The sequence below is a fragment of the Leptinotarsa decemlineata genome, unplaced genomic scaffold, assembly GCF_025532065.1.
Source record: "Leptinotarsa decemlineata unplaced genomic scaffold, Ldec_3_MD MMD2_tig00000505_RagTag_RagTag, whole genome shotgun sequence".
Lineage (NCBI taxonomy): Eukaryota > Metazoa > Arthropoda > Insecta > Coleoptera > Chrysomelidae > Leptinotarsa > Leptinotarsa decemlineata.
Genome location: NW_027412549.1, coordinates 10536947 through 10550799, shown reverse-complemented (window position 1 = coordinate 10550799; position 13853 = coordinate 10536947). Strand labels below are relative to the sequence as shown.

General features: G+C 34.5%; 1 protein-coding gene across 1 annotated transcript in view; it reads right to left on the bottom strand.

Moving 5' to 3' along the window:
* The window catches only part of Gfrl (Glial cell line-derived neurotrophic family receptor-like), a 498063-nt gene that overhangs the window by 289446 nt on the left and 194764 nt on the right, over positions 1–13853 (bottom strand). Inside the window, 1 exon segment of the mRNA XM_074173921.1 lies at positions 3287–3409. Within this exon segment, the coding sequence (XP_074030022.1) occupies positions 3287–3409 (123 nt within the window).

Sequence of the window (13853 nt, the reverse complement as noted above, 5' to 3'; positions counted from 1 at the left end):
GATAACTATCGCTAACATGCTATAAGGGCACTATATTCCATTACGAAGCCTAACGTGCACCACGTTGTAACGACATATGGCCACTTATAGTCGTGTAGGTGGAATTTTGGAAAGCTTTCTTTGAGGTGCGTATTCATTTAAGGGCAACCCGAAAAAAGAAGACGGAGGTTGTCTCGAATTGAGGAGAACTAATTTCATTTGAGGGCGCACCATTCTTGCTGAGACAATTGCTATATTTTGCGTCTGCCAGATCTAAGTTAGAATATGGCTCTGTGTTATGGAATCCAGTTTAGGACTACCAAAAACATCAATTGAGAGCGTGCAGAGGAAGTTCCTAAAATACTTATGTCTAAAAGTTTATGGACAATACCCCACATGAGGCATCGATCATAACATTTCATTGATAGGATTTGATGGCATCTTTGGAAAATAGGAAAGTTATTTTTGGTATAAAATTCCTGAATAAATTACTTAACAACAATATTGACAGTACGGTTCTCTCACCGGAGATGAATTCCTCAGTACCAAGAAGTGAAGGTCGACACAAGCTGAAGTTATATTGCGAAACATCACGCACAAATGTTACGCTACGATCACCATTGAATTTTTTGTGCAGTAACTTCGAAAAAATCTGTGAAATTCTACGTATTTGAATATTTTATACTTTATTTCAGCACTTACTTTTATACATTTCTATATTCCATTATTTTTAAAATTTATTTCATATATACTCATATATACTGTAATAATAGCATTTTCTGTTACTGGGTTCTCCTGTTGGAAAGGAATTTCAAACATATAAAAAAAAAAACTTAAAAATAGACTAATATGTTTTTTCATTTTACTACTTTTAGTATGTTCTTGTTGAATGATTTGTTCAAATTGAATTGAAACATTTGAAAATTCTCAATAGATTCAGCATTTCCCATTTCCCACAACGGATCCAATATCTCTCAGAGCATTAAGCAACATCAGGTCTCGTCAATACCGAAGAAGTGCGAAAGGTGATTATTCAGCTCTCTCAGGGCTGTTGACAGCAAGTGAATTGGGGCTTCAGGCGTCTTGCAGTGTCAGGAACCTCTATACCCATCACACGACTGCGGTAGACTGAAGTATTGAAGAAACCATCCTAGCAGGTTGAGAGCAAGCCCTCAGTTTCCCAATTGATCTGAGGTAAGCGCTTTGATAAGCCGAGATCTTCAATGTTATTGAAGCATTAGCTTTGTAATACCCCAGGAGTGAAGTGATCTCTGCAGCTATCATATGGGCTTTCTGCTAGATGGATTTAAACTCCGCGACAGAATTGTAATTTCCTCGTTCGGTGTTGAAAATCAAACCGAGTTCATCAGCCGCTCGGGGAGCTGCTCTGAAGGGAAACGCTCAAATTTCTGCTCTCTCATGGTCGAGGACTACGCAGAGATGAGGATCTGAACTTCTTCTGTCATGTACACATCAAACTTTGATGTCCATGGTCTCCCTATTATCGGTGGAACTGCAACCGTGGAACCAATGATTTGGGATACAAAATCCTATGTACCATTTTTGGAGTGTTTACGTCGAGTTGAAATAGCTCCACTCGAGTCTATTCCACTACTCGAAACGAATAGGGTGAGATTGAAATGGCAAGCATATTCGAAGCAACGACTTTGTTTTCTCCCGACAGTTTCGATGATCACATATTTCGAAGTTTGTGTTGATACTTGTCGCGGAGAGTTATTATTAGTATTACTATTATCATCATCCTCATTACTATGTTGAATTCAATATTTAATTCAATTTTATTTCTTTCTACTGTGAATATCATTCTTTTGTACTCATTACTTCACAGGCTACTTTTGCACTAGCTCTTAGTTTACTGTGATGTTGGAATGGAACTTATTTTCTCAGTTTTCATAGTTCACTATGACCTATGACCCATCTCTTCCTTCTTTTCCGTATTTCACATATGCAGAAGTGAAGTGCTACCTCTGGTAGCTCTAGTGCCTTGTCATCAATCAGTTTCTTTCGAAGTGACAGTAGTGTTAATTTAGGTGTGTTAACCGAAGTATCTCTCGGGATATCAAGATCTTGTTTTTGGTATTCTAGAATCTATATTCTTCCCGAAAACAGAAATCATTCCAAACGAAATACACAGATCTGAGGTGGTCAAAAAGCTGAAATTTTCATATTTATGGCTATATCAATGCATGGGTATTATGTCTCTCACTTGATAATTTATTTATTCGATACTGTCAGAGCAATCTGTACCATTTTTCACTTCTTCATCCCCTATGCTGACATTGAATATTTCCTCCAGATATTTTCCATGAATTGAAATTAAATGAAGTTCAATTATCACAATGTAGTAGTGAGTTCCTCAAACAATCATGACGTTTCGGTTCCTTTTTTTCAGTTTGAAAAGTGGTGGAGCGATGGAGTAAAGTTTTTTTCTACTTTGTTACAATGACCACTTGTTAGTGGTGTTTCGTAGCACCTTCCCTGCCGTAACAACAAAGTTTTCATTGAATTCAGGTAAACTTGAGAATGATTTAATAAGTCATAACAGAGATAAAAATCTCATTAGAAATTAGACAACAGTTATTTTTCCATATCGTATGTTCGATATGAATTTTAAGAAATTAATGGGTCAATAATTGAACAAGAAGGTACTCCTAACAATCAATATAACCACAATGATTATTTTTATCTCTTTCGGTAGGATAATTTTCAGAACTCCGAACTCCGAAACAGTTTCTGCTATATAAGGATCGATTATCCGATGAGAAATCCCATTAACTTTTGTTGACAAGTATGGTTAGTACCATATTATGGTAATGCATACGAACATATAACCCGCTAACCACGATTACAATTCAAATGTTATGAAGTATATCGCTGTTTGGTTAACCCTGCGGCAGAGCATTCTACTGTTTAATTCACATTGTCTGAATTTCGTGTGTCAAACGCAGAAATAGAATTAATAGTAAATGTTGAAATTGCATTTTGATTATCTAATATAATGGATTTTCGGTCAACAGAAAGCTTACAGTACTTTTCGAATATCTATAATATTATGTGGAGGAGGAAGATGACTCGATGAAAAGTTCTGAATTGCTCACTGTAGTGCTCCAACTGATTATATGAGAAGTGGAAACTTGAGTAACTGAAGAAACTTTCAACAGTGAATGAAGGCTATGGGTTACCTATATTGAATCATTTCACATTTTAATCACTACTGTCAGATTTCGACATTCCAAAATATGGTTTGGAAGCATGGCCTCATTGTCTTATACTGATATAAACTCACCTACTTCCGGACCACACACTCTTGGAATTATTTCTAGTATGGCCGAACAAGATGCATCTTCAAAGCATAATTGTCTTGCCAAAAGACAGTTCAAAATAGCTATCGTTGTTTTCGTGTTGGGACCTGTAACAAAGTAATCATTTTCAATTAGGTGAATCTTCATTTGATGCGAATTATTTAGGCTGTATCATCATATCAATATACTTGAATATTTTTGAGAATACAGTAGAAAAAAGGGATCTCTACTCGACCATATGGATGACACGGTTTAATTTTTTTACGTTTTGTCAAATCATCATTTCATTTTCAAGAAAATGTTTCTATGTCAGCCGCCACCATTACAATTCAGCTTGTACCTGATATGTGATATATTGAGTACTTGTGATGCAGTGTTTGGAACCTTTGGTGTAGTAATGAATATTACTGGAGTTTAGTCCCAACACCAAACCGTTATTTTCAACACCTCTACACGTGTTTCAATTACCAAGTGATCATCTTCAAGAGAAAGATTAAACTCACTCACATAAATTTGTTGGAAAAACTTTTACTCAAAATGAAAAATTAAAATGAATTATTTCGATCCCACAATTTTTATCCAGCTTTCATTTAGTTTCACCTTTCCCGGTGTATGTAATCTTGCAAGTTAAATTTTACCCACCCCTAGCATTCGAATGAGGTAAAATTGAACAGACACGTTTTGTTCCTGTGACAATCCACGATTACGTCGCTATTTTCAATCCTATATGGCGGACGTTACGAAATGTTGATTTATCGTTTTCACAGTATCTGATATGGATATCGAATGAAATGGGCTTGAAGAGATATAACAATCTGCACTGATAGTAGACAAGACCTATCAGCCTTGAACAGACAACGTGTTAACTAAGGGCTAGTACCAGAGTGCCACCAAGATTTATTCAAAGCCTTGGTAGATAATAACATCATTTCGAGGTGGGTTGAAGGGCATGACAGGAGGGGCCGACCTTCAATCCAAAAAAGCGGCTGGACTAAGAATTTAAGGACCCAGTGATACCTACGGCCTGATGACTTCCATAATTGCCGAACTAGTCAAATGTCACACCCATGCTCAATCCCTAAAGAGACAGGATGGCATCAAAGGATGCAGTCTTGCCAGGATCACTCTAAGAGACCCTGGGAAGCTGGCGTCGAAGAAATATCTGGCAATGACCAGGAAAAACCTACGATTAACAGTAGAATTTCTGATTGGCCACTGGCAACTAAGGAAAGACCTTCATAATATGGGGCTAGTGGACACACCTCTATGCAGGATATATGAACAGGAAGATGAAACTGTCAGGCTTGTCCTATGCGAGTGCCCGGAGTTATCGTCAATAAGAAAGTGTTGGGCGAGTCTTGGCCTACATCTGTCGATGGAAAGGGCAGGATGGACGATGACCTAGGAGGACAACTCCTCGGGAGGATGTACAATGGGTCACATGTGGCCTGAGTGCTGTGGGCCTATACTCACCCTCCCTACTCTACAAATACAGATGGGTATCAAATAAAAGGTATTGATGGACGAAACACAATGAGCAAAGTGACATGTGCTTTCGCTGAAAAGAATACAAAATATAACTTGACGTCACTCTGGATCATATATGGCAGACCAGTTATTTTTTAACACTTCCATGAAAGGGGGATCAAATGAAACGATTTACGGAAGATATTACAAAAAATAGAAGGATGTCAGTCTGAGACGGCCTAAAAATTTTAGAAATGGCGAAAACTGAATGACCTCCCTAGCAGTTTCAAATAGTTATAACCTGGTCAGTTGGGTGATCCTTGAATGAAAGTTGTAGGGATTGATCTAGCAACAATGACGAATTCAATGAAATGAAGAGACTGGGGAACATGTCTGGCGATAACTGAAATAAAAATTCAAGTGAACAAAATATTTCTGAACATATGTACTCATTAACATGCTCGAAAGAAAAAAATCAAGAACATATCAAATCAACCCCCACAATTCATTGAATTATGAAATGAACATGATATAAAAACAAGTAGCGAGATTTATCTATGAAAATAAACAAGAATATAATATCTATGAAACTTGCTCTTGAAATAAGTAACATCTCAATAATTGTGTGATTTTGGTGATTGAAATTGACATTTTCAGAAGTTCTATATTAACAGATTCTCAATGATAATACAGGCTTCCTCATCAAAAATAGATTATGAATGCGGATATTGTGAAAAGGCATCCGAAGAAATACAATAATCCCTTTTTATTTTGATAAGTATAATCAACACAAAACTAACTTTCCTCATTTTATTTCAACAGGATATTTCCATTTTGATCAGATGAAATAAAACAGAAATGAACGGAATCGTGGTTACGTAGGATTTATACAAACTCAAACTCAGTTTTGTTATTGTTTGTTGGCAAAGAAGTTAACCGAAGGAGTTAAGTTTTATTTTGGCTTCAGGCTACAGGTTCTCGAAACAAATTCCTACCAAACAAAGCAGAGTTAATGTGAAAGTAAATTAATACAAAAAACTGAGATCTGTATTCGATTCTAATTTAATTCCCTCATTTCTCTCATATTAGATCCCCTGAGTTTATAAAAATGCCTACATGTTTTTGAGTTGAAATTCCAATTACATACATATTACAGAGTTTCACTTTCGTAACTGAGTATTTTAATTTATGCTTGCCTAAATTTGGTTTCAGGTCGTGTGAGATTGTTCGTATATTTATGAAAGATAATTAGTAAGTAATGAAAGCTGCTTGAATTCCTCAATAATTCCAAAATTGTGGATCTATTGACACCGGTCATACTCGCGAATTTTTGCACTATTTCCCCTAACTTTTCATTTTGGGCGGATAAAGAATTATGAAGCTTCATAACAATTTGTTTTATCATTTATGTTTGATGCTGACAGTTTCGGACACTTCACGTTTCCTGAACAACTGGCTTCCATGTTGAATAGCTTTTTATTAAACGCGCTCTGAATAATATAACTGTGACTAAGACTAACCCCTCTACTATGGCCTTTAACGAACGTTTCAATACAAAGGAATATCTATTTATGACGCTGTAGTTTCTCTCATTTCTGGATAGACTATAGTACTGAGCATCCTTTTTGAGCAGTTACCATCAATTGTTATAATTGGGACAACATGATAATACGTATCGTTAGTTAATATCCATTCTATTGTGATGAGGAATGGCTGAAAGTTGATTTTTCATAAATATGCCCTTTAAGTGCGAAGAAGTAGGGCTTATTGAAGCATCATTCGATGTTAGGAGTCACACGTTAAAAGGTAAGACCTTGTTAGTCCTTAGCTCGACAAGTTTCTAGACTTCTGAGGGTTATCGTTCGTATGGGGGCGACAGCTGATTAACGGAAAAACATATTTTGAACAGACATATTTTACATCTCCACATCTCCAATTTTTCATTGGTGATGAAAGAATGACAGTCTAGATTATGAATTTCGAACATTGTTGAAAAAAACTGTCTTGTTCTTATCGATGTGTAATTTCATCTTCACTATTTTCCAGTTTACCAAGTTTACCAGTTTACCACTGACACGTTTGTGCCGTATCGTCTTCGTGAGGAGAGATGTCATCACCCTTATTCAATTCTGAATTGTTTTCAAATGTCAATATTTTCAAATTCGTGTGAGTTGGGTGGAATTCTAAGATTTCAACAACAGACATGAGTGAAAGTGGTAAAAAATGAGATTGAAGTGAGTCTCTCAATTTTGTTGAATTCATCATTCGCTCATTCGAAGTATTCAACTGGAGTAATAATAGTCACTCTTGGGGTCTATTTGATTTTCCTTCAACAAAATGTAACAATGTATACGTTACTGGTCATTTTAAACCAGATGTGTTATTGAAACAAAAAAAACACAAAATTAATTTTGAAATTTTTTGATATTCCGCACTTTCTGCTTATTGATGGCAATATATGGCGGTAACAAATAGAACTGATATGAATGTCCCACAAACCAAACTTCGTTATTCGGTCTTGGAGATTATTTAAATTTTTGGCCATTTGCATTTTTGACAATATTCCTCATTGAACTAAGTGCATTGTAATTTTACTAATGAGTACCATGTGTCCTCTGATATGATGCTGATGCTAAATGATACATTTATTTCTTGCTTCATTGCATTGCCATTATTGACAACATTAAGGTATTTACGTCAGCTTTCAAATTCACTCCAGAAATGAATTTAGGTTTTGTTTGAATTTTGATTCTCAATTTTAGGTGTAGCATCCTTCTTCAACCCCAGTTTTTTCACAATCATCACGTGAGATGTTCAATAATATATTCGACCATAACACCAGCGTGGTGTTTTCGATAATTTTCCATTCATATATGAGCTTCATAGTTCCAAACAATTTTTTTTGGCACTTCTGAAGTCGAATGGACAATATTTGATTCAATGCCACCTTCACTTACTTACTTTTTCCTTTCCTCTGTGAAGCTTTCGGTCTGCTGGCGAAAAGTTCTGGAAACTTATATATTCGTGTAAATTGTGTGAAATTTCAACAATTCAGTACCTCGAGGAACTTTATTGACTTCATTCAATAACTGAAATGTGTAAAATATTAACATTTTTAAATAAAAGTATGTTCCAGGTAACTTGTGAAACAACATACCAGTTGTCAGGTCTTTTGAGGAAATGTGTTTTTCCATAAACCATCTGACGCTCCTTCACGAATGACAATATTCAACGAGCTCAAGATTAACAGCGATATACGATTCCTAGCATATGAAGAAAAAATGTATAAATTTCTGCTCAGGATAATTAGAAGACAATACTTAAAAACTGTTTGAGTTGTTCATATAAAAAATGAATTGGATCCAAAACACGTTCAGAACCTTTCAATGTATTTCCACCCAATAGATTGACCTTGGAATAGTAAGTTTGCTTATTCATCTGTACCCTAATGGAGAGTTTGAGCGTAATTGTAATTTCCTTGCCATTATCGCTAATGGCTAGAATAATACACAAAAGTGAAAGGTGAAATATGGCTTGATGGTGGATAATGTGAAATCGATAATGAGTAAACAGTTTAAAACCAAATTAAAACTGTTGACCATAGATCATTTCTGTGAAAATTATGGAAATTCAAACACATTCATTTCAGCATTGATCGAATTATTTATGATATATAAAATTGATATCAAAGATATATATATATATATATATATATATATATATATATATATATATATATATATATATATATATATATATATATATATATATATATATATATAAATATATATATATATATATATATATATATATATATATATATATATATATATATATATATATATATATATATATATTACAATGTAGGTTTTCACGGATGGTAGAATATGATGTGTTGTTCTTCCGGGTGTTCATCCGTTGGGTACTATTCGATAGTCGACGTTTCGCCATCATCTCAGATGGCATTATCAAGACGAGTTACTGCTTCGCAGTTACACCTCTCGAAGCGAAGCAGTAACTCGTCTTGATAATGCCATCTGAGATGATGGCGAAACGTCGACTATCGAATAGTACCCAACGGATGAACACCCGGAAGAACAACACATCATATATATATATATATATATATATATATATATATATATATATATATATATATATAAATATAAATATATATATATATATATATATATATATATATATATATATAAAATTCCAATGTATTTTTTGTAAATATTGTATTCTTTTGTAACCTGCAATAGTATATTGTGGCTTCCGTAGCACATCTATAAAAAAAGCACCGAACAAATTGCCGGAAATCGTATGAAACCTCATTCGGTGGTTTCTGAATACATAGGATACAGACAAACAGATGCGGCCAAGGTTAGTAAAAATATGTATGAAATGAAGAATCAAACATATAAGTTGACTAGCGATCCGCTCTTGCTCCGCACGAGTGCAATGCTGATACTGAATATAAAACGCGCCTCCCTCATCCCCAGTTTCTTGGGTTCAGCAGTCAAATAATGTGAAAAAACTTTCGAAAAAACGGTTTTTATTTACAATGTTTGTGTTATAAATCAAACATAACTATATATTTCCATGAACATCAACTATTTGTTTTTCAAAATTGTTAAACAAAAGTTATATCAATTTTGACAAGTAATAAGTCAATTTAAATTCAATCTTTTGACAAACATTTTTCACAAACTTTCTACAATTATTTTTTACAGTGTTCTTATATATTCTTTCTTAAATTTACTGTAAGTATCAATATTAACCTTTTTTCTGTTAAAATTGAACCAAATTGTATTTTAGATAGCCGTGAAGAAGCTTCAAAATGAAGCGAAAGCTTGGCAAATATTGTAAATAAAAACCGTTTTTTCGAAAGTTTTTTCACATTATTTGACTGCTGAACCCACGAAACCAAAGAAAAAACATAACTACTCACAGTCGCTGAAATTTATTCCTACTAATTGAAGAAATTATTTTTTCCAAGAAATAAGAAGACATTTTGGAAAAGAAATGGTTAAAAATCTCAAGTCTTGGACCAACCTAAATAAAAAATTTGCAGCTATCAGAAACCGAAGAATATTTTTACTAAAGTGCGGAGAACATAATGTGATACCCACTCATATTAGTAATAACACTAAGTCCGGCCGTACACTGACCACATATTTGCAGTTGAGGCAACCACAACATTGTGGTCACGTTGACTGCACTTCGTGGTTGACCCAACCACATTTTTGTGGTCGACTTGCGGTCATAGAAATCGAGCTTGCAGTTGAGGCAACTGACATCAAAAATTGAATGCTGTGAGACCAATATGAGAAAAAGTACACCACGGTGTACGCGGTTGGGTAAGACTGCAAGTTTGTGGTTAGTGTACGGCGGATGTCGCGATGACATCTCGGCGGAGATCAACAGCAAGTTGACTGCAGACTTTTGTGGACGCCTGTGTACGTGTAGTACAGTATTTCTTATGAGCGGCTTGAGTTCGCTGGAACGCGACTGCAATTGTGTGGTCGATCCGACCGCAAAATGTGGTTCGTGTACGGGCGCTCTAAAAAAATTAATTTGCTGATCGAGATACATGATGGTAAAAGTTTCGGTGATTTAATAATTTCAATTCAAATTTGAAGAAAAAGATGTTGAATTTAGAAATTAAATTAACACATAATAATTTGCATTTTTTAGAGAAGTCTATTAAAGATCTATCATTACAAATTTCAAATAAATTTCCTAGAAATATTTGGTTAGATTTCACAGAGAGACAAGTTTTCCATTACGATGAATTATTCAATATAATTAAAAGAAAAAATATCAATAAATTAAATAATTTGAAATCAAAAAAATTTAATTCAATAAAAATCAAAGATAATTGGATAAAAAACTTATCAAATTCAGAAATACCAGATGACGTTTTCTCTCCATTAGCATTGGAATCAAAATTCAGTATAGAACCTAACACAATTGATATTTCTATACCAAAATTATTATCTGATGTAGAAGCATATCATATGATACAACCAATAAAAATAATGATCTATTTAGAGCTCAAATCATAAATTTAATAACCAACCATTTTCAAAATAACAAAAATAATCATCATTTTTCAGACAAAATATTCAATAAAACCAAATAATTTTTCAAAAATCATCAACTCATCATAACCAAATCTGACAAAGGAAATGTTACTGTAATTATGAAAAAAGAAAAATACCTAGAGATATCCAATCAGTTATTAGAAGATGGTAATACATATGAAATTTTACAAAGAGATCCAACTTCAACTATTCAACAAAAATCTAACGAACTCATCTGAAACTTGGAATCATTGAAAATGTTGAATGAAGAAGAGGCAAAGTCATTTAAAATTTACAATTCACAATGCCCAAAATATTTGGTCTTCCTAAAATTCACAAGCCAACTAGTTCTCTTAGACCCATAATATCATCTCTCAATGCACCCAGTAGTAAAATAACTAAAATGATTACAGATATTCTAACTGATGCGAATGATTTCAATAACGAGTACTACGTCAAAGATTCATTTGAATTTTCTACTTTCTTCAACGAAAAACAATCACAACCAGATTTTCAGCTAATGAGTCTTGACGTAGTGTCTCTTTTCACTAATATACCTCTAGAGCTCATAATAGCCAGTATTGAGATAATATGGCCTAGGATAGAAAGCAAGTGCAATATATCCCAACCAAAATTTATTGAAATTATATCTTTTATATTCGATTCCTGCTATCGTTCAAAACCTCCTGGTCTTGAGTTGAAGACCTCTTCTGGTCCTGTATGGCTTGAGTTTGTGTTTTTCCAAAATCTTTTCAACGTTCGTTTTCCGTAGGAATGTTGGTATTTATTTCATCTGAGTTATTTATGTATTGAAAAATGTAACTAGACAGTTGTTAGATTTCAGCGGGAATGATACACATTGTCTAACTGATTTTTCTATGGTTCACTGTCTTTGAATCATCATAGCTGAATTCAAGTTGGGATTAATAAAGTGTTCCAAGGACATTATTACATTTCGAAACTATATCCTACCACTGAGGAACAGCATTTCCCACATCATTAGGAAGATACCAGTAAAAACCCTTTTGGAAGGTGCAATCAGATTCATGAATTAGTTTGTTAGTTACATAGGAAGCAACACCCACCCGATCGAGCGTCAACTCGAATGTAGCTCATGAAATGGCTTGGACAGTCCGATGGCAGTGCATGCCATCTTTAAAATTAATATCATATCCGGAATCGTGGAAGAAGGACAACACCATGCCAAGAATAATGTGAAAATACATTTAATATACTGAAACAACACAAATTACTTCTCCTTTTTCAGTCATCTCTGACCCTTGAACTCATCAGAGATTTGAATTCACCCGTTCGGAAAATTAGCAATACGACGGTGTGAAAGTAACAGACAACCAATTAATGTGGAATTGATACGAAATTCTAAAGCTTCCGGGCGTTCACAGCGAACTGTACTTTTAATTATAATCAAAGTAAGGACTTCCCGCGAAAATGATGGAAAAACACGTACCGAAGTGTTTCACCATGGATCTAGGACAGGGGAAGTCGTTTGAAATGGAGGATGAGAAGAAGGGAAATTGAGATGGCCCGAAGAAACAAAGAGGGACAATATCGATATCTGTTATCTTTCGAAAATGTTTTACCCTTAGCGTTTCATAAAACGAAGGTATTTTAGGAACAACGTTCATTCCGAGTTAGAGCATAATCAGCCTGTATGTTTTCACGTTTGCAGACATGAAACATGTTTTCAAATATTCCGTGTGGCAAGGAAAACTACCAAGTATCAAGAAACTGATAATGGCACTTCTTTCACAGTTTTTTCGATCAGTAACTCCATTAAAATTTTGTTCAACCTGTATCAATTGCTCTCAAAAACCTTACATCTATAGTACATACCAATCATGTTGGAATAATATATAAGTGGTAGAGACTATGATTTAATAGAAAAAAACTGTGATGGAATAAAAGTAATGCCAATCACTTTCTAACGTTATTAGATAAAATGTTTATTGAAACGCTAATTCCGAGTGTATTTTTTAGTGATTTCAATATTTCTACTTCTATTTTGATAGCATGTGTCTAATGTTCTCCAATGACCAATATAGGCCATATTCTCTAGAGTATGAAGTATACATTTTTGGGTTGTCCACACAAAACAACTAAGTGACCTAATGCTTTGAGTCTACGAGAATATCATAGTTATACTCCCAAGCCCAACGAATAATAGCGATAATGAACAAATTGAAGATGAGGAAATTGTCCTAAAACCCATCCGTTCTCAAAGTTACCAACTCCGTTTCGAGTATAGAATAACTAGATGTTTCAGTGGAGCGGGTTCACTAAAGTGATATGCAATGCTTCTGAGCAAATGCAAGCTGAGCTCATGTGGTGTATTTGCAGGTTATTTTTGTACCAGATGACCATTCTGCCACTGTTTCTCCAATCAATAAATTGATGGAGTAACCGTTTCTACGTGGTAGGAAATCATAATGAAAAAAAGGTAATTGAAACTTTATATGTTTTTTACCACAGATGAATTTAATGTATAAGTTTTAAAATGTCCTTATAGGACAAAAATGGCAGTAACGTTAGTTACAGATAAAGGTGGTAAAAAACATAGAAAGTTTCAATTATATTTTCTCCATTGTTTCTCCAATCATGAGCTGTATGTAAATTCCAGTTTTCCGGTAGATTGAAGCACACCTGCCTCCTCTCATACTCTCTTCAGGATGGAACAACGCTAGTCGCAGGAGATGAGTTTAGAATGCTTTTCGCGGCTAGAATAAGCACAATAAGCGAATTGTTCGTTCTACGAATATACTTTTCCCGTAGACGTGGACTTTTACATTTGAAATGTGTTCACGGTAGACTAGCATTGAATGGCGACTGTGAAGCAAATAAAAACATTCTCTTCTATGAATGATCCGTTATAATGAAAGCGCAGGTACCTGAGGGTTCCGAAAAAAACAAACATAAAAACGGCAGATACTGATCTTGTGAGAGTCAGTTGAAGAGCTATGTTTTTATGTAAATAGTGGGC